General features: G+C 41.4%; 1 protein-coding gene across 1 annotated transcript in view; it reads right to left on the bottom strand.

Annotated features, from left to right (window-relative positions):
* Positions 1 to 2199: 2199 nt before the first annotated feature.
* Positions 2200 to 24480, bottom strand: part of TM9SF3 (transmembrane 9 superfamily member 3) — a 43813-nt gene continuing 21532 nt past the window's right edge. The window contains exons 5-15 of the mRNA XM_066622122.1: positions 24125 to 24202; positions 21941 to 22072; positions 18129 to 18295; positions 11487 to 11581; positions 9987 to 10117; positions 8922 to 9061; positions 7774 to 7842; positions 7529 to 7675; positions 7081 to 7164; positions 6870 to 6946; positions 2200 to 4488 (exon numbers count right to left, since the gene is read on the bottom strand). Coding sequence (XP_066478219.1) covers positions 4421 to 4488; positions 6870 to 6946; positions 7081 to 7164; positions 7529 to 7675; positions 7774 to 7842; positions 8922 to 9061; positions 9987 to 10117; positions 11487 to 11581; positions 18129 to 18295; positions 21941 to 22072; positions 24125 to 24202 — 1188 coding nt within the window. The 3' untranslated portion in view covers positions 2200 to 4420. The remainder of the gene's footprint in view (positions 4489 to 6869; positions 6947 to 7080; positions 7165 to 7528; positions 7676 to 7773; positions 7843 to 8921; positions 9062 to 9986; positions 10118 to 11486; positions 11582 to 18128; positions 18296 to 21940; positions 22073 to 24124; positions 24203 to 24480) is intronic.

The raw sequence follows: 24480 nt of genomic DNA, 5'->3' as shown, positions 1-24480 counted from the left end.
GGCTATTCTGGTCAGGGTTATAGTAGATTTTAAGCCAATATTTAAAGAACCTCAACCAGGCCACTGTCTCAAGCCGACCTATCCCTGCTTCAAGGCAAAGCGCAGCATAAGGTACACATCCTGCCATGCCGAGTATTTTGTGTAAGAACATACCCTGGATCTTCTCCAATGTATGGTCCCAATCTTCCAACCAAATTGGCACTCCATATAGGATTAGAGGAATAATTTTAGCTCTAAATACCTGAATAGCTGCAGGGACATCCCTATCACTTAAAGCGTGCAGTAAAAACATGAAGGCTCACTTGGCCAATCATGTGGATCTAACTGATTCTGCATGTGAACAGAAGGTTCCTCTTCCTGGCTCTGGTGGGGTTTGGCTGCACTCAGTGACTGCAATCAGTTGGAAGCACTGCCAATCACTGGAAGTGGGGAGAGAAGCAAAACTTCATAGAATTTTATTTTCTGGCCATTATTATTTATTTCATGTCACGACTATTACTGAAAATAATGCTCTTTACACTCTCACATAACACCAGAACCAGGGGACATCCACTAAAATTGAGTGTTGGGAGGGTTAGGACAGACAAAAGAAAATATTTCTTTACTCAGCGTGTGGTCGGTCTGTGGAATTCCTTGCCACAGGATGTGGTGACGGCATCTGGCCTGGATGCCTTTAAAAGGGGATTGGACACGTTTCTGGAGGAAAAATCCATTACGGGTTACAAGGCATGATGTGTTTGTGCAACCTCCTGATTTTAGAAATGGGCTATGTCAGAATGCCAGATGCAAGGGAGGGCACCAGGATGCAGGTTTCTTGTTGTCTGGTGTGCTCCCTGGGGCATTTGGTGGGCCGCTGTGAGATACAGGAAGCTGGACTAGATGGGCCTATGGCCTGATCAAGTGGGGCTGTTCTTATAGGGGGAGGGGGTTGTCAAAAATTTATGGGCCCCAGATGTCAAATGACCTTGCTTCGCCTTTGATGCTCAGGATAATTAAAAAGGGGATTGAGAATAAAATGATCAATATTATGCCATTGTACAAACTGATGGTAAGGCTGCATTTGGAATATTGCATACAATTCTGGTCACCACATCTCAAAAAGGATATAGTGGAAAGGTGCAGAAAAGATGCAGAAGAGAGCTACCAAAATGATTACTCCTTTATGGGGTACCTCCCTTTTGAGGAAAGGTAACAGCAGTTGGGGCTCTTTATCTAGGAAAAGATGCCTGGGGGGGGGGGGAACATAATTGAGTACTGGGAGAGTTAGAAAGAAAATATTTCTTTGCCCAACGTGTAATTAGTCTGTGGAACTTCTTGCCACAATATGTGGTGATGATACTGATATAGATGCCTGTAAAAGGGATTGGACAGATTTCTTGAAGTTCATCACAGGTTACAAGTCATGATGGCTATGTACAACCTCTTGGTTATAGAAGTAGATTATCTCAGATTGCCAGGTGCAAGGGAAGGGCACCAGGATGCAAGTCTCTTGTTGTCTTGTGTGCTCCCTGAGTCATCTGGTGGGCCACTGTGACATACAGGACACTGGACTAGACCGGCCTCTGGGCTGATCCAGCAGGGCTCTTCTTATGTCCTTATGAAGTGTATCATCTGCCCTCAGATAGGCAAGCCCTTGGAGAAACTCCTACTCCTTGCAGCAGGTATATCCTATTGGAATACCTGCAGGAACAGGAAGTCTGCCAAAGGATGATCGGTAGCATAGGAAAATATATTACCGTGATTTTTTTGCAAAGAAACCCCCACCCCACTTGTAGCAAGCATATGGTTGCAAATCACCATGGGATGACTCTCATATCTGAATGTGTTTTGCCAGAACTGAACATCTAGGGTGGACCTCATTGATGAAGGGTGCATAGATGGTGACCACAGGCACCATCTGTGCCAGTTTGTGACACCCTGGCTAGATCGTGCTTTTCTCACACAAGCTGACTCAGCACCTGCTGTTCTGTCTTTTCAACACCAGGCCCTTTAAAATACTGCTTCAACGGCTTTCACTAAATGGCTTTCAAAGTCTGCTACTATGTTTTTATGCATTTAATTACTCTGCTGTGTTTCTGACATGCTTTGATTTTATTCTAAGAGTTTTTAAAACATTCTGTAAGCCAGCTGGGAATTGTTAACGCTGAAATACAGGGCATAAAATACTAGATGAACAAATGATGCAAAATGAGCACATCATTTAATTTGCTTGCTTTATTTAGGTGGCAACATTTGTTTCCCCTCAGTACAGAATGTGAACCTTTTTTGGCACAGAACAGACTGTCCCAGGAAAGATGAAAAAATAAATGAACACTTTTTAAAAAGTAATGGCAGTCAATAAAAGGCCAACTAAAATGTCAAACCACTTCTAATAAGTTCCACTCTGCAAATTTTTAAGCACAAATAGTGATTCAAATCTTGTTTGCATTACAGCCACATTGCTGCTGTGCAAACTGCACAATAACTGTGCAGTTATTGCAGTGGGGCTTGTGCAGTAGCCCCAGGCATCACTGAAATGTAGGAGCAGCATAAAGGAGGATTTATCCTCTGTATTAGGTTGCAGAAAGAAGATCATGCAAAAAGTTTACAGAATGAACTGCAAACACTACAAGATGCCAAAATAATTTCCTATTTGTTTGCGATTTAGTTAGGAGAATAAAGCAGAGTCCATTTGGAAACTCACTATGGGATTTCATGCATATAAAATTTCAGATGCCGGATTAGTGTAAATTGTATTTATTTCCTTTCTTGCACACGTATTTCTCAATGTGAAAATCTTCAAGCAAACTTACCTCAGGAAAAAAATGGTCTTTTTCACACACACAATTTAGGATTAATAAAGGTTCCTCACAGTATATTTGTCTCTCGAGAATACCTGCACTTTTTTTAGTATCAACCTCACCATGGTGATACATGCTAAGATTCATCTTAAACCTTATTTGAAAACAAGGAATTCTGAAGGCATTGCTGCAACACCCCTTTGGAAAATTATGGCCTTTATTTGTGCATTCTCTCTCTCTCTCTCTACTTTCCTTCACCTACATATACTTGATATATATAGAGCGTCTTCTCTGAAAGTTCTTTCTAGATGGACAAAGCACACCGACACTGCACTATGACAAATCCTCTGGCATTCGGAAACTGAAGAATATATTAGCACTTTATTCAGAAACAAATATCCTGCACTACTATAAAAAACCATTTCCAACTGCGATGATCTAGTTTTCACAATCAGAACATTTGTCTGAAAAGTTTATTTTCATTTTCTGAACACTTAAAGCAGCACTGCTTTAGATGTTACACGAGTGTCCAGAGAGAACTAAACAAAAGGAAACTGTTATAAATTACAAGTTTTTGCTTCCGAAAGAGTTTCAGTAAACAGAAAACAAGACAGACACACACACATTGCGAGGAAACCCCCAACATTTCATGCAACAGCAGGCAAGATGTAAAAAGCCACCTAAATTCACACATTTGTACATTGAATCATCAGAAAAAAGTATTCTTTAGTAAATCTGTACATCCAAATACATTTGGGAGCTACATCTAAAGTTACATCATTTAATGTTTTATACACTTGTTACCCTTTTAAATCATCAAGTAAACACTCCAAACCCCAAGGGAGGGGGGACTTAGGGAAAAATAAAAAGAATCATTGTAGACATTCAGTTAATTATTTTTTAATCTAGACCTCCAAGTGTTGAATAAAAACAGATTGCATCCTCTTCATTTAACATTGTTGCTTGCTAACTGTACAAAAACTGCAGTGCAGAGAATTCCACCTTTGCATTTAGTTTCTTTGGATGGATCTCAGATATAGCTGGATATTCCTCTAAAGATGAACAAATGGAAAGTTGGTCCTATTAAACTGATGCTGCATGCAAATATTTGCCTTTAAAAAAGAAACAAATGCATGTATATTTGATAATTAGTTGATATTGCAAATTAATCCTGATAGCACCCAGTGTTACTTTTCATTGTCAAATAGCACTAAAAATTGGAGGGAAAAAATCTTTCCAGAATAGTATTTTAAGTACCAGTAACTAATCAGCAAAATTTTAGGAGCCATGTGTTTCACTTTCCTTTTTAATTGAATTGAACAAATGTTTAAATACAGTTTGTCCTCTTCACTGAAGAGAGCTAGTCTATTTCATCTTTATGAGCTACTTTTTGGGAAGATTAGCATGTACTGTGGTAATGCCTACTGAATACAATCCAAGCACTTGTTGAGAATAGTTGGAGAAAGTCAGTAAGAACTTAGGATCAATGAAAAGAGATGTCGCTTTTAAAGATCCATAAAATAGAGACCCACAGAGTGCCCAGTGTCAAACACACAATTTTCTTCTTGCGCTTTTTGGTGTGCAAGTTTATATGCTCTGTCCCCACCCCCCAAATGTTAACTGTTCCAAGAATCTGTTCCTTAGTCAATTTTCACATTAGTGTAGATTTTTCGAACAAAGGCACTTGTTCCCATATATCCAATGGCTCCTGCCAAAACAAAGACAAATATATATTAGCTTCACTTCTGTATAAGACAATGAACATAACAATTGAATCTACCATCTTCTGGATGGCACTGATACAATACAGAGGCAGCACACTGTTGTGATAATATACTGCCTGTGCACACAATGAATAAATATGTTATGAATTGGCCACAATGATACATAGAGGTCAGTGTCTTTGAGGAGTCTGTGATGAAATCCCCTGGGGTACTGCTGCCAGAATGGATAGCACTATCTGAAACAGGAGATGCCCCCTACTCAGAAAAAAATAAAGACATATCTTCTATCCTGGCTGTCAGTGCTGCCTTGGTAAGGTAACTGGAGAGATTTATTAAAGGGAGGGCTGTGACTCTTCAGTAGAGCACATTTTGCATGGAAATGGTCCCAGATTCAATCCTTGGCAACTACAAAAATTCCTCTCTGAAATCCTGAAGAGCTGTTGCTAGTCTGTGTTGACAATACTAGCCTAGATGCACAGATGGTTTTAGTCAGTATAAATCAGCTTCCTATTATCCTACTATGATTCAAGGACAGCCTCACTGAAACCAAAAGAATGCACTTGTAAGGTCTGGACACTCAGTCTCTTTACTGTTTTGCTTCAACAAATGATAATGAGTAAATGCGCTCTGCACATGCTCAGGGATATGCACCACACATTTTTAGGATTCAAGTGCACTGAATACCCTCAACCTGGATTGTACTAGACACAGCCCTGTGGTAGTACTACAGACTACCACTGCAACTTCGGAAACTAGAACATTAGCTTCTACAATTTTCACATAGAGAGAAATAAACAGCAGACAGGCATCTTTACCAGGACTTGGTATTGGAAAAAAGAAAAGATGATTGTTGGTCTTTGTTTGTTGGGCCAGGGCACTCTGTTCAGCTTAAAACAATGAGTTGTGAAAACAATTGGTCAAGGCCAAGACGAGGTTTCTTTGGAAGCTTTGCTACCTAAAGGCAGGAATGACTCACTTGCTGGGGCAACAGACAGAGAGGTGTCTCAACCTGCAGAAGTCATGCTGGGTAAAAAAAAATAATTCTGGAGAAAATAGCCAGGAAAAGCTTGCTCACTTAGGAGAACCTCAAATAGTGTTGCCTCATCCTACGCAGTGCTTTAGAAATGCAGAGGCAAGGAAAAGCGTACTTTCAGTGGAGGTGGGGAAGTAGCATATTAACATCTTTCTCTCTGCCTCACCTACCTCACAGGGTTGTTGTGAGGACAAAAAGGAGGGAAGCAGCTGTGTACACCATCCTAAGCTCTTTGGAGGAAGGGTGGTATAAAAATGTGAAAAATAAAAATAAATAAATAAACATAGCACATATGGAAAACAGGGACCCAAACTTGACATGGTTTCTCCAGAAAGTTCTGGAGTGACTCTTCTCCACTGGAGGGGAGCTGCCTGAAAATAAGATGCTGTGTCAAGGGACTGCAAGGAAAGGTGAAGGGAAGCAATAGCAGACCGACTACAGGGAAGACTAAGTGAGAAGGCTCAATAAGCCTGCAAAAATGGCATCTCTCAGCAACAAAAGAACACCCATCTGATTTGGAAACATGGACTGGGTTTCCCAAACGTGTGGATCTGGTCACAGTGTGGTCTGGGTCTGCAATGCGTGCATTCTTGTGATCAGATTTTGCTCCCAGGCACAAAGTTCACACTTAATGCCAGTCTAATTAAGCCACTGCACTGGCTTGGACCCCATACTTCTAAGCAAAGGGATGCTTCCTTTAGCCTCTTAGCCTGAGCAAGTACATGCTCCTCAGGCCTGTGGCCTCAGACACCAGCCACACAGACTGTGTCTGTCGTTTCTTCCCCAAATTCATATGGTTACTCCACAAGCAAAAGGCTGGGCTTAGACTGCACCATCCAACATTACTCTCCATCCTCAACTGGAATTTAAGCCCTCTCCTGGGACAACCAGGGTCCCTGGCACTCAACTGCAAAGCTGAAACCAAAAGTTACTTCTGATCCCTCCTACACTGTCTTAGACACCCTTTGCATGAAAGCTGGAGAGAGATACAATTTTGAAGCTGCCTCAAAACAGCCCTCCTTGCACCCAAAACTGAGCATCAGCTCTCGCTAACTTCAATGTTTTTTTTCACTGACCTTTGTAAAAGAAAGAAAACCAAAACTGTCCTTTGTATGCTTACCAGGGAATAAGTCCAATGGAACTCAATGGGGCTTACTTCAAAATAGGCATGTGTATGTTTGTATCTGAGTGTACACGTAGGTGTGCACATATACATATATTTGTGTACTGCTTAGGTTTCTATTCTCTCTACGGTTTCTGTACAGAGTCTTCACCCATCAAAAAAGGATATTATTTGAGGAACTTAAGATTTTGAATACAATCGGAACTCACCGCACATTATTCCCAGGGCTGTGCTAAATACTGCCATATAACCAAAGTAAAATGACGTCTGAAACAAGCCATACATCCTGAAAAAAAAAGTTTAAAGCAGGTTGTTCCTTTTTCTTTTCTACTTCTGAAGTCAATCATTGAAACATTTTCCAAGTAAAACTTTAGCTTTGTTATTTAAAAGGGAAAACACAAAATGTCAAAGGCTACGTACTTTGTCTTGAAAAAGTAGTAATAAAAGGAATACATGTAAACATAGATTGCAGTCGAAGCGGCAGACAGAAAACTCGTCCATTGCCTGAAAAACAAATGCATGTCTCTCAAACAAGTTTTGTTAAAACAAAAACAGTTTGGCAAACTGTGCAAGATAATCCAAGAAAGGACCATAGTAATAACAGCATTAAGATTTACTTGGTTATTTTCTGCTTTGCCCTTTCATGCTGCTTAGTTTTCTAATATCATTTTACAAGCCGTATCATCCATAGCCTCTATGGATGCATTCTTGTGACACTACTCTTTCCCATTTCAATCTCTTTCATATCCCAATGGGGAAGACTACTAAAAATGTTTCTTTAATACATCTACTGCTTTAGTAAAAACATTTTTACTTGGTTGGTTGTTGGATAAGACTGGACAATAAACATAAAGGATACATTACTTACCACCGATAGTCCTCTGCATTTAGAAGGAAGTATGTGCACACGATTGTCACACAGACTGTCACAATGCAGAGGATAACCAGCACTAACATCATGAAGCCATAGACATAGTAGATTTTGTAAGCCCAGAAGGAGGTAAAGATAAAATACCTAAAGATAAAGGAAGTTGTATTTACCATAATTGTCAATATAGATATTATGCATTTACTGGCAAATCATTTGTGTAGTTTTCTTGGAAAAAGACTCACATTTCAATGAAAATGGATCCAAACGGGAGAATCCCACCCAGGCAAACAATAACAGCTGGTTCCATGAACCTGAAAAGATATCAGTTGAAAGGAGTAATGGCAGCTCAAACCCTGTACACTATTTCATGTTATACTCCATATTACTGCTCAGAGATGTATTTGGAAGTGTTCATAAAGGAGTTCTCTGGCACATTAAAGACTAACGAATCATATGAATCTGCCTTATACAACTTCAGACTATTCATCTAAGTCACTATTATCTAAACCAGTATTTCTCAAAGTGGGTTGGGACCCACTAGTGGGTCGTGAGCCAATTTCAGAGGGGTCCCCATTCATTTCAATATTTTATTTTTAATATATTAGACTTGATGCTACCCTGGTGACTGCATTTGGGGAAATGTCACAGATCTGTACATTTAACAGGCTACTATGAAGATGCTTTTAACAATGAGAGTCAATGGGACTTACTCGATTGCAGCCCAGGATTGTTAAAAATTTTCCTGTTTGATGATGTTACTTCTGGTCATGACATCACTTCTGGTGGGTCATGACAGATTCTCATTCTAAAACGAGGGTCCCAGTGCTAAATGTGTGAGAACCACTGATCTAAACCAGTGGTTCCCAATGTATTTTTTCCACTTGAATGCCCCTTGGCAGTCCATTTCCATAAACAGTACCCCTCATATTAGCAAAACGTTTGTAAATAATATAGATGCTGTTATTTCAAATTTGTTTTCAACCACAGATCCATATCTGTTAATACCCAATTTGATTACCAAAAACTAGCAATTGGTGGGGCTTTCACAGTCAGTTAACTGCCTTCCTTCCTGCCTTGCCAGCCCCACAAGGCATTCTAATACAGATCTGCCTTTTTTCGCCATTATGCAATTCTTTTCAAGTACCCCTTAAAGGTCCTGGCAAGTACCCCTGGGTGTACATGTACCCCAGGTTGGGAACCACTGATCTAAACTGACTAGTATATCTCTCCACATTTCAGACAGGAGTCTTTCCCAGGATTATCTGGAAGTGCCAGGGACAGAACCTGAATTCTCTGCACACAAAGCAGGTACTCCATAGTCCCTTTCACAAGTTTCATAAACAGCCTCCTTCATTAGATGCACAAATGCAAAGAACTACTTATAATTTACCATTTTTTCTCTGGAATTGGACGAGGAACAGCATTGACTCGACAAGGAAAGTTGGGTTGACCCGACAGATTCCGTCCAAGTATTGTACCAACAAGATTTAAGGGAAGAATGACAAAGAAGCAGATGCAACATACAGCCACCTATAAACTCATGATCAGACAAGAAGAAAAGATATAAAATGCATCCAATATTAGGCACAAATGCTCATTACAATACAGTCTAACATTATTTCTTCCACCATCATAGCCATAACAAACCTGCTCTCTCATCTAATCTGTATAGTAATATTTTAGTAAAATGAATTCCATGAAAACACACCTGCACAAAAAAAATGTCTGTAAACACCTGGAAGAGGAAGTCCTCAGCTTCCTTAGAATAGTTCCCATAAACCATTGTTTATGCTAAATGCTAAACCATTGTTGAGCATTACATCTGAACTGGGCCATAGTCTTTTCTCACACAATTTTTCCCCAAGCAAAATTAAAGGTGAGAATACAAGACTAGCAATATTTAGGGTGGATAAAAATCAATGACCTAAAAACAAATTGGATAGTTAAATTTGTTAGATGTGTTAGTTTTTTTTTTTAAACCGTTTCAACAACAGCAAGTTTCTCTCTCTCTCTCTCTCTCTCTCTCTCTCTCTCTGTCTATTAAAAAGAGTCAAAGAAATTTGAATTTAATATAAAAACATACCAGCCACAATTACAACGGAATTCAATCCAGTATCAAGAAAGGCTAAAATGAACTGCAAGAGCGCTATACTAGATTACCCTTAGAACTGAGTTAGAAGGAATCGTATTTTCAGATTTTCACATTTGAACTATGAAAGCAACCTGTATAAAAAAAAATGTTTGATTTACCTTGACCGTATTAAGAGACTAGATTTGAAGCCAAATTCCCTATGTTAAACATATGGGTCTTACGTTGCTGCTGATCTGTTCTAAAAAGTCTGTATCCAAATTTTCACATAGTCTGTATCCACATTTAGCAGTCAGATGCTATCTATAACTTTAGCACCCTTCTCGATTTCATAGTTTAAGCATGTAGTTCTATTAAAGTACTCACCATTGTTCCAAAGGGAATTGCCCTCGATGCATGGTAATAGATTGCAATGAAGTTAATGAAGAAGGCCGTGCCACACACCATTGCAGGAATAAGGAATGCCCCAATGAACATCTGCTTTATCCACCGCCTTCCTGCAAGGAGAAATATCACAGTGCATTTGAGAATCACAATGTAGTGTTAGAAACAGAATGCATGTTAACTTGTCGGCCACAACTAAAAAAGTACAATGCAATGAGATATAGCTTAACTGACACCCTAATTTTTTTACTGGGTAAAAGGAGAGCATTCTGTATGTTCAGCACTTGTACTCTCTCAAGTTTTTGCCTCAGAAAAAATACTGTACTGGTATATTAACATCCTATTAATATTAATGTTTTACATACGCACGGACTGGCAGAAAATGTAGGAATGAATGAAACGAAAATAGCAGCTGCTGAGAAGTGCTGCTTCGTAGTGTCTTCCTCTACCTAGGGTACAGTTGCCATCCTCTCCACAGCCTTAGCTGTCCAGCTAATTACAGTTGGATGTATATTACCCATCAACATTTTATTGTGAGCTCATGCATACTGCAGAAGGGGTCACCTTTTATGTGATAAGATGAGCTCAAGCAGAGGATTAGTTCCTTCCTGTTCTTTTGCCTCTCAAGACAAATTGTTTTTCCATTTTTTTTTGCTTTATTCGTCTTCATTTATGAACTACTGCCAGTTTCTTACAAATACATACAGAAGCTTCCCCACTCAAGAATTTTCAAAATACAAACATCCCTGGTCATATCTCCACTGACAGCTTTACCACCCATTCCTAGCATTCCAAAACATTCCTGGTCTTATTCTAGTCAGACCCATCAAGTTCTTCAGCCTGCTTTTCAAGGTAAGACCACACAATTTAGAGTACTGCACTGTAGGTGTACTGTAAATACATTTTCCCTCATATTTCACAACATGTTTTTAGCAATAATAATGATACTGACCTTAAGAACAAAATATTTTGCTAACTGACCTCTGGAACCTAACCTATTCTTAAATAGAGGTGCCTCTGTACATCATCCATAACAAAGCCTAATGTCTCATCATTAGTTTAGATTGAAAGAGCTGCCTGGATGCACCCAAGGGCTTGGGAATGCCCAATGGAATCTTCCTTTTAAGTGAAAAATCCCCACGTTATCACAAACTGCTTTTCAGAATTCCCCCAAGTAGCTCTTTGGATCCGTGCATTATGCTGAGAACTTGTTACAAACAATACTATGAACTTCCAGAACTGTCCACCTTTTACAATACTAAATTGTAGTCATGTTAATTTACCCTACAATATAGTTAAAGTATTCATGCAGTAAACTGATATTTGTTTGATATTAAATTTTTAGAATCTAGAAAATGCACAACTGTTTAATGGTGCAAATAATCCCAAAAAGTCAACAGCAGCACTGTGTGCATGCTTAAAATCCTCCCACACTTAATAAAATTCTCCCACCACCTTAGTATGACAGTAATAATGAGTTACCTCCTTGTCTAGCATAAAGGCTCCCTCCAAAGTAGCCATTCACTGGGGATGTTGCAGCATAAACAAAAATAGCGGTACTTAGCATTGATCCTCTCCTAAAATGAAACACATGTATTTTTGGCTACACAAATGATTACCTGAAACCTACTACAGGAAAGTTACACACAACAAGCTTATGTTGAAATATTTTTTTAAAAAAATGCAATGTTTCATTTTAGCTGAAACAAAATTTTTTACCCATAAGCAAGTCCCTAAGACCACAGCTACGTATTCATAATGATTATTTGCATCATCCACTGCAGGAAGAAGTCTTTTTCCAAAAGTGCACTTTTTGCAAGTACACAAAGCAGCAGCACCAGTTCCAGAACAAACAGTAACTTTTTGCAGCTGTTTCCCCATGCTGAGGATACAGTCAAAGGGGTCTCCATATTCTCAAGACTTGAGCCTTCTAAATCACATGTTGCCAGAGGCAATTTCCATACGACCATGTTTGCAAAAGGTCCGAGTTCTTCATGCTGGGGGATGTTTTTCTCATCACAAAAGGAACAAAAAACCCAGCTGGGATTTCTTTGAAGACTCAGGAACTATCACATTGTAAAATAATGCATGGTTGAAGAAGAAGGAAGCTGTGCTTCTGAAATATGAGCTACCTGCAGCTACAGCAATACTGATCCAAATTAAATACTACTCATTACATTTGATAAGGGACAGCTCATCACTGTGTGCCACAAGGACAGAATGTTTCAATTAATCACAAAGAAAACACAAGTCAAGAATCTTATGAGCTACATTTGCAGTTCCTTCCCCACTATTTGGACTCAGGAGTAGGAACTGGAACAGAAGGAGAGTTGCAATCAGAACCAGAATGGACTCTCTTCCTCTTCTGTTTGTACACTTCCTGATTGGTGGGCTTGGCATGCTTGAACCTCCTGCCATCACCTAAGTGGCCTACCAGACAATCTTTGGATGACCAGAGTCTTTTAGGCAATCTAAAAGGAGAGTGGTGGGCTGATGCAGGAACCCTGCTCACCATCTCATTGGGTTTTGCTGAATCTTAGGTACAGGTCTTTCTGGAGAACTCGTGCAAGGAAAGCCCCCTACAGGTAGACCACAGCTGCAAGAGGAATCTGAAGGCCTTAGGAGTAGACCTCAACAAGTGGGAAACCCTGGCCTCTGAGCGGCCCGCTTGGAGGCAGGCTGTGCAGCATGGCCTTTCTCAGTTTGAAGAGACACTTGGCCAACAGTCAAAGTTGGAAACAGATCAGGAAACAGATCAGGGGGGTGACAAGGAAGGACAGGGTTATAATCATGGGGGACTTCAATTATCCTCATATTGACTGGGTCAATTTGTGTTCTGGTCACGATAAGGAAACCGGATTTCTTGACGTGCTAAATGACTGTGGCTTAGATCAGCTAGTCAAGGAGCCCACCAGAGGACAGGTGACTCTGGATTTAATTTTGTGCGGTACGCAGGACCTGGTTAGAGATGTAAACGTTACTGAGCCATTGGGGAACAGTGATCATGCTGCGATCCGTTTTGACGTGCACGTTGGGGGAAGAATACCAGGCAAATCTCTAACAAAAACCCTTGACTTCCGACGGGCGGACTTCCCTCAAATGAGGAGGCTGGTTAGAAGGAGGTTGAAAGGGAGGGTAAAAAGAGTCCAGTCTCTCCAGAGTGCATGGAGGCTGCTTAAAACAACAGTAATAGAGGCCCAGCAGAGGTGTATACCGCAAAGAAAGAAGGGTTCCACTAAATCCAGGAGAGTGCCCGCATGGCTAACCAGCCAAGTTAGAGAGGCTGTGAAGGGCAAGGAAGCTTCCTTCCGTAAATGGAAGTCTTGCCCTAATGAAGAGAATAAAAAGGAACATAAACTGTGGCAAAAGAAATGTAAGAAGGTGATAGGGGAGGCCAAGCGAGACTATGAGGAACGCATGGCCAGCAACATTAAGGGGAATAATAAAAGCTTCTTCAAATATGTTAGAAGCAGGAAACCCGCCAGAGAAGCGGTTGGCCCTCTGGATGGTGAGGGAGGGAAAGGGGAGATAAAAGGAGACTTAGAGATGGCAGAGAAATTAAATGAGTTCTTTGCATCTGTCTTCATGGCAGAAGACCTCGGGCAGATACCACTGCCCGAACGGCCCCTCCTAACCGAGGAGTTAAGTCAGATAGAGGTTAAAAGAGAAGATGTTTCAGACCTCATTGATAAATTAAAGATCAATAAGTCACCGGGCCCTGATGGCATACACCCAAGGGTTATTAAGGAATTGAAGAATGAAGTTGCAGATCTCTTGACTAAGGTATGCAACTTGTCCCTCAAAACGGCCACAGTACCAGAAGATTGGAGGATAGCAAATGTCACGCCTATTTTTAAAAAGGGAAAGAGGGGGGACCCGGGAAACTATAGGCCGGTCAGCCTAACATCCATACCGGGTAAGATGGTGGAATGCCTAATCAAAGATAGGATCTCAAAACACATAGACGAACAGGCCTTGCTGAGGGAGAGTCAGCATGGCTTCTGTAAGGGTAAGTCTTGCCTCACGAACCTTATAGAATTCTTTGAAAAGGTCAACAGGCATGTGGATGCGGGAGAACCCGTGGACATTATATATCTGGACTTTCAGAAGGCATTTGACACGGTCCCTCACCAAAGGCTACTGAAAAAACTCCACAGTCAGGGAATTAGAGGACAGGTCCTCTCGTGGATTGAGAACTGGTTGGAGGCCAGGAAGCAGAGAGTGGGTGTCAATGGGCAATTTTCACAATGGAGAGAGGTGAAAAGCGGTGTGCCCCAAGGATCTGTCCTGGGACCGGTGCTTTTCAACCTCTTCATAAATGACCTGGAGACAGGGTTGAGCAGTGAAGTGGCTAAGTTTGCAGACGACACCAAACTTTTCCGAGTGGTAAAGACCAGAAGTGATTGTGAGGAGCTCCAGAAGGATCTCTCCAGACTGGCAGAATGGGCAGCAAAATGGCAGATGCGCTTCAATGTCAGTAAGTGTAAAGTCATGCACATTGGGGCAAAAAATCAAAACTTTAGATATAGGCTGATGGGTTCTGAGCTGTCTGTGACAGATCAGGAGAGAGATCTTGGGGTGGTGGTGGACAGGTCGATGAAAGTGTCGACCCAATGTGCGGCGGCAGTGAAGAAGGCCAATTCTATGCTTGGGATCATTAGGAAGGGTATTGAGAACAAAACGGCTAATATTATAATGCCGTTGTACAAATCGATGGTAAGGCCACACCTGGAGTATTGTGTCCAGTTCTGGTCGCCGCATCTCAAAAAAGACATAGTGGAAATGGAAAAGGTGCAAAAGAGAGCGACTAAGCTGATTACAGGGCTGGGGCACCTTCCTTATGAGGAAAGGCTACGGCGTTTGGGCCTCTTCAGCCTAGAAAAGAGACGCTTGAGGGGGGACATGATTGAGACATACAAAATTATGCAGGGGATGGACAGAGTGGATAGGGAGATGCTCTTTACACTCTCACATAATACCAGAACCAGGGGACATCCACTCAAATTGAGTGTTGGGCGAGTTAGGACAGACAAAAGAAAATATTTCTTTACTCAGCACGTGGTCAGTCTGTGGAACTCCTTGCCACAGGATGTGGTGCTGGCGTCTAGCCTAGACGCCTTTAAAAGGGGATTGGACGAGTTTCTGGAGGAAAAATCCATTATGGGGTACAAGCCATGATGTGTATGCGCAACCTCCTGATTTTAGGAATGGGTTAAGTCAGAATGCCAGATGTAGGGGAGAGCACCAGGACGAGGTCTCTTGTTATCTGGTGTGCTCCCTGGGGCATTTGGTGGGCCGCTGTGAGATACAGGAAGCTGGACTAGATGGGCCTATGGCCTGATCCAGTGGGGCTGTTCTTATGTTCTTATGTTCAGTCTGAGGCTAAGAGGCAAAGGAGGAAGGCCCATAGCCAGGGAGACAGACCAGGGACAGACTGCACTTGCTCCCAGTGTGGAAGGGATTGTCACTCCCGAATGGGCCTTTTCAGCCACACTAGACGCTGTTCCAGAACCACCTTTCAGGGCGCGATATCATAGTCTTTTGAGACTGAAGGTTGCCAACAACAAGGTACAGGTCAAAGCAGAACATGGGTAGATCTATGCCTCTCTACTGAAATGGCTGCTGTGTCTGTGGAGATATCTTTGTATTCTCCTTTCCCTTAGACTGGCATTGCGTCTAAACAAGCTTTCTCTGGTGGGCTTGAGGCTCAACTTACTATCTTCCTTCCCAGGTTGAATGCCAACTGGTGGGGAGGTGAGGCAGTTTCAGTGCAAAGTGTGGGAGAAACATGTACACAGTTCTTTTCCTCCCTGGGAAAGAGGGCCGGAAAGGGCTGGAAGGCTATTCCTCCCCTCTGCAACACTAAGGATTAGCAGGTGAGAATAGAGGCAGCTTTGGTGGAGAGTGCAGAAAAAGCCTGCATGAAGAAGCTTTCTTTTCCCTTCCAGCATAACAAAGCCTGAATAAATGGTGTGCCCGATCACATTCACCACTGGCCTAGATGAGGGCAGAGAGCAGCTGAGACAGCAAGAATACTGTGAGAAAAATAGTTTTGGGTTTGGGGGGTGGGTGGGCTTGCACCTGTTTAGATACAGGGGGCACAAGGAGGGCCCTGTCCTCAAGCTGAAGGCACATCATCCCTTGGCCTGGCCTTCGGCCAGTGGAAGAACAAACTTTTTCCAGCCTAGTCTCCTGCTTCATATGCTGTGGTGGTCCTCTTGTCTTTTGGGATAGAGCAGCTCCCCTTGGTATCTCAATATAAGCCACTTTTGAAAACTTACCATAGATCAGGACTTTTTAAACTGGGGCATCGTGACATCCCAGCCTGTGGGCCCTGGCCTCTGCCCCCTTAAGGGGCAGGGGCAGCCTGGAGGCAGGGAGGAGGCAGTGGCGCGATCCCCAGGATCGTGCCGCTCAGGGGGCTGCAGGGGCTTGGGTGCACTTACCTAAGCCTTCTGCAGCCTCCCGGGCTGCGGGGAGCCCGGTGTGACCTTTGGCAAAGCTCCCCGCAGCAGTGGAGCGATCACACTCCATTTCCGCTTTAGCTTTTCCACCCTGCTGCCTCCCCCCCCCCCTGCAAGCACTTAACAGTGGCTCAAACTCTCATGGTTTGAAAACCACTGCCATAGATACTTGCCTACAGGGCAAGAAATTTCTGCTAATAAACCTTGCCTTATCTCCAAGGTTGCTCAGGGGGCAGAGCTTTTCTTTTTTTTTATTTTTATTTAGGGGGCAGAGCTTTTCAATGGAGGAGTAATGCAGAGAAAATTAGAAGGCTGTTAATCTCCAAGGCAACCCCTGTAAAGCTGCAGTCAAAGTTAACCTTTTCACTGCACCTGAGACTTCCATTGAATTCCACTGAATTGAAGCAAGCTTCCTCTCTAAGTTTACAGAGCCTGCTGCAGCCTATCTTGCAAATGTTTGCATTTTGCAGGTCTGTTTTTTTAAACACCAGGATGTAATCCTTTTTTCTATTTGAAACAAAGTCCCAGGCTACAATTCAGTGCACCATTACTTAAGAATAGCACCCATGGAAAGCAATGGGTCTGCTTCTGAGTAAATAAGGTTGCAACTAAGTGCAGTTGCACTTATAGTCATTCCTTGTTGCTTGTCTCTCTGCTGTAAATTGAATTGCACACTCCCAGTTACGTGTTATAAGTTGTATGTTTTATGTAGAGCCTATGACTTAACACACCAGGCACCTTAAAGAAGGAATTTGTTAACGGTTCTCCTGCAGTGGTTCCCAACCTTTTTTCACTTGCATACCGCTTGGCAGCCTATTTCCATAAATTGTACCCCTCATATTAGCTAAATGTTTGTAATTAATATTAATATAAGCCCTTGTCTCCTCCATATGAAAACCCATACTTCATGCATTCATCACCGTATTTTCTCTTTCTACCTGTTTGAAGAACAGAAGACTCTGCCTTTGCACCAGAAGTGTGCTGAGAAATTCTTGGTGACTGCTCACTTTCCATATTATGTTTCAGCTTTTTTACTGTGCTGGTTTTCAATCACTGATTCATACATGAATTGATCACAAAAAAATTAGGTATTGGTGAGGCTTTCACAGTCAACTAGCTTCCTCCCTTGCTGGTCCTGCAAGGCATTCTAGAGTACTACTTGCCTTTTTCTGCCATTATTGAATTCATTTTCAAGCACTCTTAAACGTCCTGTCAAGTCTCCCTGGGGGGTGCATATACTCCAGAATGGGAACCATTGTTCGACTGGTATGTTGTTTACAGTGCACTTACTCTGACAGTGTTTAAAAAAACTTGTGACCAAAATTTAAAAGTTAAAGAATAAAAATGTATCTTATGATCTTTTTATATTTTTTAAAATTAGACACTGTTTTAGGTAAAAATTAGGTAACGATTAGTGGTAGGCTACTTTTCAGGATCTGGTCTCAGGTAAAATCACAAAACTATAATTAGACACTCCCCTAAGTTTAACCCCTACTTAACTGAGGGTTATAGAAAATTCCATGATTTTGGTTCAGAAACCTGCCCTCGACTTATCTGTGAGGTAAACTTATAGGTGAGTGTCTGCAGTAATACAGTTGGGACATGCTGAATCATAGCAAAGATCTTTTAAAATTCAAGGAAGGGATGAGACAATACTCACTCAGTGTATAAATCTTCCAGCATCGCAACAATGATCACTATGAAAGAAACTGCAAAGATCTGGCAGCCAGACCCAATAAGAGATGAAAATATTAAAGGGTGACTGGATGGTCTGAAGACATCTCCGTGAACCTGCTTCCAACCATATTCATCACCTAGATCTCTATCCTGCATCATAAAAATTAGTTTGAAAATCAACAACTTTCAAAAACACAGAAACTATTAACTGTCAAACCTGTTAAAATGTCTCTCCAAGCAGAATACTAATACCACCAGAAAAAGTATTCTAAAAGGAAGTATAAATACCTGTGGAAGAACAATATGATTTTCCCCTCATACACACCAATCACTGCAACTCATATGGTGCAACTTTGCATGGTAAGTAAACTTTATAGTACAGGTGTGTGCCATTTAACAACCGTTTGTTTAACGACGGGCCACATATATGATGGTGGTCAAAGCACAATAAAGATGCTCTTCATGAGGCAATTGGGTCATTCCATGTCAAGTCGTCTAGTTTTTGGAAAGTGCCCCGCGCGACCATCATGGATTTTAATGAAATTTTGTGTATAGAGTCCCACATGTCTCAAAAAGAACTTTGGTAAAGTTTTAGGTTCGCCAGTGGAATACTTGTGGAGATATAGCCATTTGTTTGATTTGTGCGACCATGTTCAGTACGACTGTGAGATTTGACAACTTTGAGGCATAATATCTCCCTTGCTATTTTTTCAAAACAAATGAAACTTAGCTACTTTATACAACTTTTTGCGCTCTATTTAATGAAACGAATAACCATCTTTGTTGAACATGTCCAAAGTGGTTAAAATTGCAGCAAAGTTGGCCAAAAAATCAATGCTCCAAAAAAATTCAAGTTTTGCAACAGAATGTAAAAAAAGATTGTTAGCGCTTAAAATTGAACTGCAGACTTTGGCTTGGGAACATATAAGATACCCAGTAGGCTTGGGAACCTAGGATAAGCAGCCCAATCATTGGCTTGGGAACCAGACAAATACCCACACAAGGCTTTGGAACCTTGACAAAGAAACCAAATTACAGGCTTGGGAATCTGGATGAAGAACCCACCTGTGGCTGTTATTGCATGGCTATTGGGCGGGACCCCTACAGCAATGGGGTTGACAGTTCAAGTTCTTGAACTGGTAGTGACGATATCACCATGGAATAGTTATAATGATGTCGATAAAAAATTGTTTAAAAAAATCAGCATGACCTGAAAAATGACAGAATTACATGTTGAAATATAGGCTGTTGCTACGGCAATGTCTCCCAACTTTGTCCCTATTTTTCAGGCACTGTTTGCCTGTGTTAGAAAATCAAACCCATTTTTCTAGGGGGTTTGAAACATGCTATTTCTAATGAGATTACTTTAAAAGCATTTCTAGAAGGTAGCTTTTAGTAAAAGCAGGATGAAAATACCCTGTTTTGGCCTTTTTACAAAAACCATCAACTTTACACTTAATTTGTAAACTAATGGAAAGAGCTAGGAGGCTGAAATTACATATTTGAAAACAAGGTTATATTGGGATATTATGCAGTAAATTTCACAATTATTACTTAATTATTGCTGGAGCTACTCAACATTAAACTTTGGATTTTTTTGGAGCACTGATCTATCTCCAGTAGCCTCTGCAACCAGCTAGAGTCTGGCAGGGAGTGTCTGTTTACACAACGAAGGCAATAGATTGAACTGAATGTTCACTTAATGACCTAATTGCATAACAATGGGAATAGGAGACTGTATCCCCATCATTAAATGGCGCACACCTGTATGACAAATTTAATCTTGACATTTCACATCAATAGCTTTTAACACAGTTGAAAGTCTCTCGCAATCCCCCTCTCAAAAAAGAGTGTAGATTCTACACTGTAGGATCATTTCTATACCTGCTTCTTTACAATGCTGATTTCTTACGGGAGGGTTTTGGTCTCACTGTTAAGGAATAAACTAACTAGAGCAAGCTTTGCTCATTTAACCATACAGAAAACAGAAAAGCTGAGTAGTGGGAGCAAACACACTTGGTTACTGAATTGCTGGTTTCTGAAGTTGCACCTTATCAGTGAAAATTAATTTGTTAATTCTAATCTCTCGAATTTAATCCTAACCAAAACAGCTTAATGTCTTAGAGCCCAATCCTATGCATGTCTACTCAGAAGTAAGTCCCATTAGAGTTAATGGGACTTACTCCCAGGAAAGTGTGGATAGGCTGTCAGTTTAGTTCATGCACCATTTAGGGGCCCAATCCTATCCAACTTTCTAGCACTGATGCAGCTCTACCAACAGGGCATGTGCTGCATCCTGCGGTGGGGAGGCAGTCATGAAGGCCTTCTCAAGGTAAGGGAACATTTGCTCCCTTACCTTGGTGCTACATTGCAGCTGCACCAGTGCAGGGAAGTTAGATAGGATTGGGATCTAGGTTTTCTCAACTTCTATAGACCCAGACCAACTCCTTTTCCTAGGAACAGGAGTGTTTCCACAAGGGTGAATATCTTGAAATGCATAATACTGAAGAAGAGATTCACCCTTCACAAGTCAAGCAGCATGCTTCTACCACCAACTTTCTGAGGACTTAAAAGAAAAACCCCAGTATAGTATAGGTAGAATAGCTTGATTTCTTCTATCCTTAGCCATTCAGACACATTTTCCTTAATGATTTCCAGACGCCTCCTGGACTGATGGCTATAAGGCAATGGTTCTCAAACTTTGAGGGAGCTTTACTCCTTCAGTAGGTGGGGGAGGGGCTACGGCAGCGACGCAATCCTGGAGATTGTGTCACTAAGGGGGGGTGCTTTCACTAACTTTTAAGTAGGTAGGGCTTCTGGAGGCTACAGGAGGCGTGAGGAGCCCTCCGCAACACTCCCCAAGGCCTGGAACGTTCAGTAAAAGCAGGCACAAAAGTACCTACTGCAAAATGGAATTGCTCCGCTTTTACTAAAGATTCCAAGCCTCGGAGAGCGCTGCGGAGGGCTTCTCACGCCTCCTGTAGCCTCCAGCAGCCCTAACTATTTAAAGTAAGTGAAAACACCCCCCTTCGTCCCCCATAGGGATGAGATCTTAGGGATCACTTCCCTGCCTCTCCCTTTCCCCGTCCCTTAAAGGGACAAGGAACCTTTACACACTGGTGGGTTGTGACCCACCAGTTTGAGAACCACTGCTGTAAGGAGTTACAGCTAGGTAGGAAGGTAAAGCTCTGTTTCTTAACCCTGTAGGGTACCTGTGTGTAAGGCATTTCTTTCCCATTTTTCTGATTAGGTACATTATGTCCAAAGTAATGTTTATTTATTGCATTGACTTGATCACTTCTTGTAGGGCTGTTTTTGAATAATGTTCGGAAGCTATAGATGGTGCAGAACACTATTCCCAGGCTGATGTAGGAGGTCAGTTTGCAGAGCATGTTATTCAATTTCTGTTTGATTTGCACTGGACTTGTTTCCAGTCCCAATTCAAGATGCTGTTTTTAAACTTTGAAGCTCCAAATGGTTTGAGCCTGGGATACAGTTCCCCCTTTTGCCCTCTCAAGAGTATTTGATTACATTTTTAAATCTGAAAAGCAACAACCAAAAACAAAGCAAAAAGGTGATTTACATTTAAGTACGTGGCTGATTTTTCCAATATTCAATAAAGACATCCCTATTTAAGGGAAAAAATTTCTGTTTTGCACAGACATAGAAATTTGACAGCAAATCTGATTCATTCTACTGGAAAAAAGTGCATATGGACCTTTAGACAAAGTCTGCTTTCTAGAAACGCATACACTCTGGAGGGGAAAAAAAGAACACCCATAAGATGTTTCTTACCATATCATCCATTTCTTCTTCTTTACTATACCGTGCATAATCCTTTCTCAATGTCCTCATTAAAATCATAGAAACCAAGCCCACCAAAAAGATAACCATCATGAAGGAATTGAAGATTGAAAACCAGTGAATCTACAATAAAAATAGAAACTAATGTACTTATTCAGACAAGTAGCTCATTTTCCAATAAACCCAAAACACAGAAAACCAGAGATCAACTGAAGGGGTCAGGGTTGTAATTTAACGAATGGCATTAACTGCCTTAGAAAAATAAAGTAAATCATGTACAAACAATGTGCAGACTTTCAAGGCTTTGTTATTTAAAACTGCAAAGCCACACTGTATCTATTACACCAGAACTGAAAACCACACTTCTTTCACTTCTAAAGAACTCAGTATGGCACAGACAAGATTATCTCATCTTATGCTCACACTACACCCTGCATTAACTAGGCTGACAGTATGATTTTTCCCAAAGACATTCAATGAGCTTTATGCCCAAGCAGAGATTTGAAACAAGGTGTGCCTCATCCAAGCCCAACACACTCTATTCCATAACATTCATATATGCTAGTCTCTGGGATGCTGTTTCCTTTAAGCTGTCTAGACTTTTAACAGAACCACTACCCGTATCATTCATGATGTCACTCTAATAAAGACCATTTATTTCCTCTTTCATAGTTATTCCTATAGTTATTCCATAGTTGTTCACATAGGAAGTGAACAAATAACACTTCTATATTGCTACTCTTCAATTAGTGTGAGTATAGTTTTGGGGACAAAGCCTCAGATATTACAGAGCTAAGAGTCCATTTTACGGAGCAGAACTCTAACCTCCCTTTCAGAGAGATGGAACAGCACTGCAGGAGCTGCACTTTGCTACTTGGGACCAGTGAAATATGGTCTTTATCATGTGAGGAAATAGCACCACTAACACATAAAACCAAAACTCCAGACCATAACATGAGGAAATGTACAATAACATAAATCACCTATGCTCCATAACAGCCCAAGTGGAAAACTACCCCAAACAGGAGACAGGTTATGAAAACCTGCTTTTCAGTAGAACCGGTAAGTCAGCATTGCTGGGGCAAGTCCAAGGGGTGATAACCTTCATTCTAATTATGAGTATGTGTGTTAGGCCAGTGATTTTCAACCTTTTTCATCTCATAGCACACTGACAAGGCACTAAAATTGTCAAGGCACACCATCAGTTTTTTTTCCACAATTGACAAGGCACACCCATTGACAGGAAGGGCTCACATCCCCCAGTGGTCTTACTAACAAATGACTCTCCCCCAGACTCTTAAAGCACACCTGCAGATCATCCACAGCACACCAGTGTGCTACGGCACAGTGGTTGAAAATGGCTGTATTAGTCAATACAGGTGTTAGGCTAGTCATTAATACCTCTGAACTAATTCACTTCTTCCACAAGTGCCAAGTTCTCTTAGAAATTTTTGGCAAGGTTTTCAGAAGTCCAAGCATATAATGTCTACCAGATCACTATTATCTGTGTATTTGATGACGCTCCCAAATAATTCTAGAAGCCTGATGAAGTAAGACTTCTCTTTGTACTGACTTCAGTGGGACTTTGTCATGATTAACTAAACTTAGAATACAACTCAACCCCTTTGTAATACCCATAGTGCTGGGGGTATGTCACCACCACCTCAGTTGGAGGTAAGTTTGCAATTGCCTGCCTGATCGGTCTCAAAGCTCTGGTGGGGAAAAGGTTATTAATTCCTCCTTTTGGCTGATGTGGGAAGCTTCCTAGGGCTCTGCCACCAGCTCCTTTCCTTTGGGAGGTCAGTGGACAAGAGCCCTCAACTCCACACCCTGGTCACTGTCATCAGCTGGAGGATAGGCTTTACACCCTCTTGCCCACTGTCCATGCCCTCCTTGCTTCCCTCCATACCTCCCACTCCCAAGATGACTGGATTCAACTTCCCAATTGTCATGGCAATGGGGGTACTACTGTAAGCCACAAAGGTTGCCTATGCATGGCTACCATCAATTCACTCCTGTAATGCTGGTATGGCATTATTCAGCCCAGGAAGGGGCCAGGGGAAGTCTGCTCCTCTCTGCTTGCTGAATCTGTTCCTGGATACCTTTCAAGCTTAAACTGAGACTGGTAATGCTAGGTCACTATAAACAACATACATAAACTTAAGAAAAACATACCCTATGTTGAAAGAAAGATGGGTCAAGGTACTTATCAAATCTGTCTTCAAACTTCACATCAGACTTTTTCCATTTTACCTAGGAAGAGAGAAACTTTACTTGTAATTGAATAGTCTCCATTTAGCAAGTCAATGAGGCCCCACGTCATTTCTAACTAACAACACACACCCAGCACAATGCGTTGTGGCAGAGGACCAGATGAAAACTGACTTGGTTCCATAAAACTTCATACATTACAATTACCATCCTTTTCTCAAAAAAAGGCCCTGAATGTTCAAATCTTCAAGAATGACAAAACAGAAAAGGCAGAGTTTTTCCATTATTGCATTGCTAGGCTAAGGATCTGTGGCCTGAAA

Source organism: Tiliqua scincoides, chromosome 3 (assembly GCF_035046505.1).
Source record: "Tiliqua scincoides isolate rTilSci1 chromosome 3, rTilSci1.hap2, whole genome shotgun sequence".
Taxonomy (NCBI): domain Eukaryota; kingdom Metazoa; phylum Chordata; class Lepidosauria; order Squamata; family Scincidae; genus Tiliqua; species Tiliqua scincoides.
The sequence above is the reverse complement of the archived record's forward strand: the minus strand, read 5'-3'. Positions and strand labels throughout refer to the sequence as shown.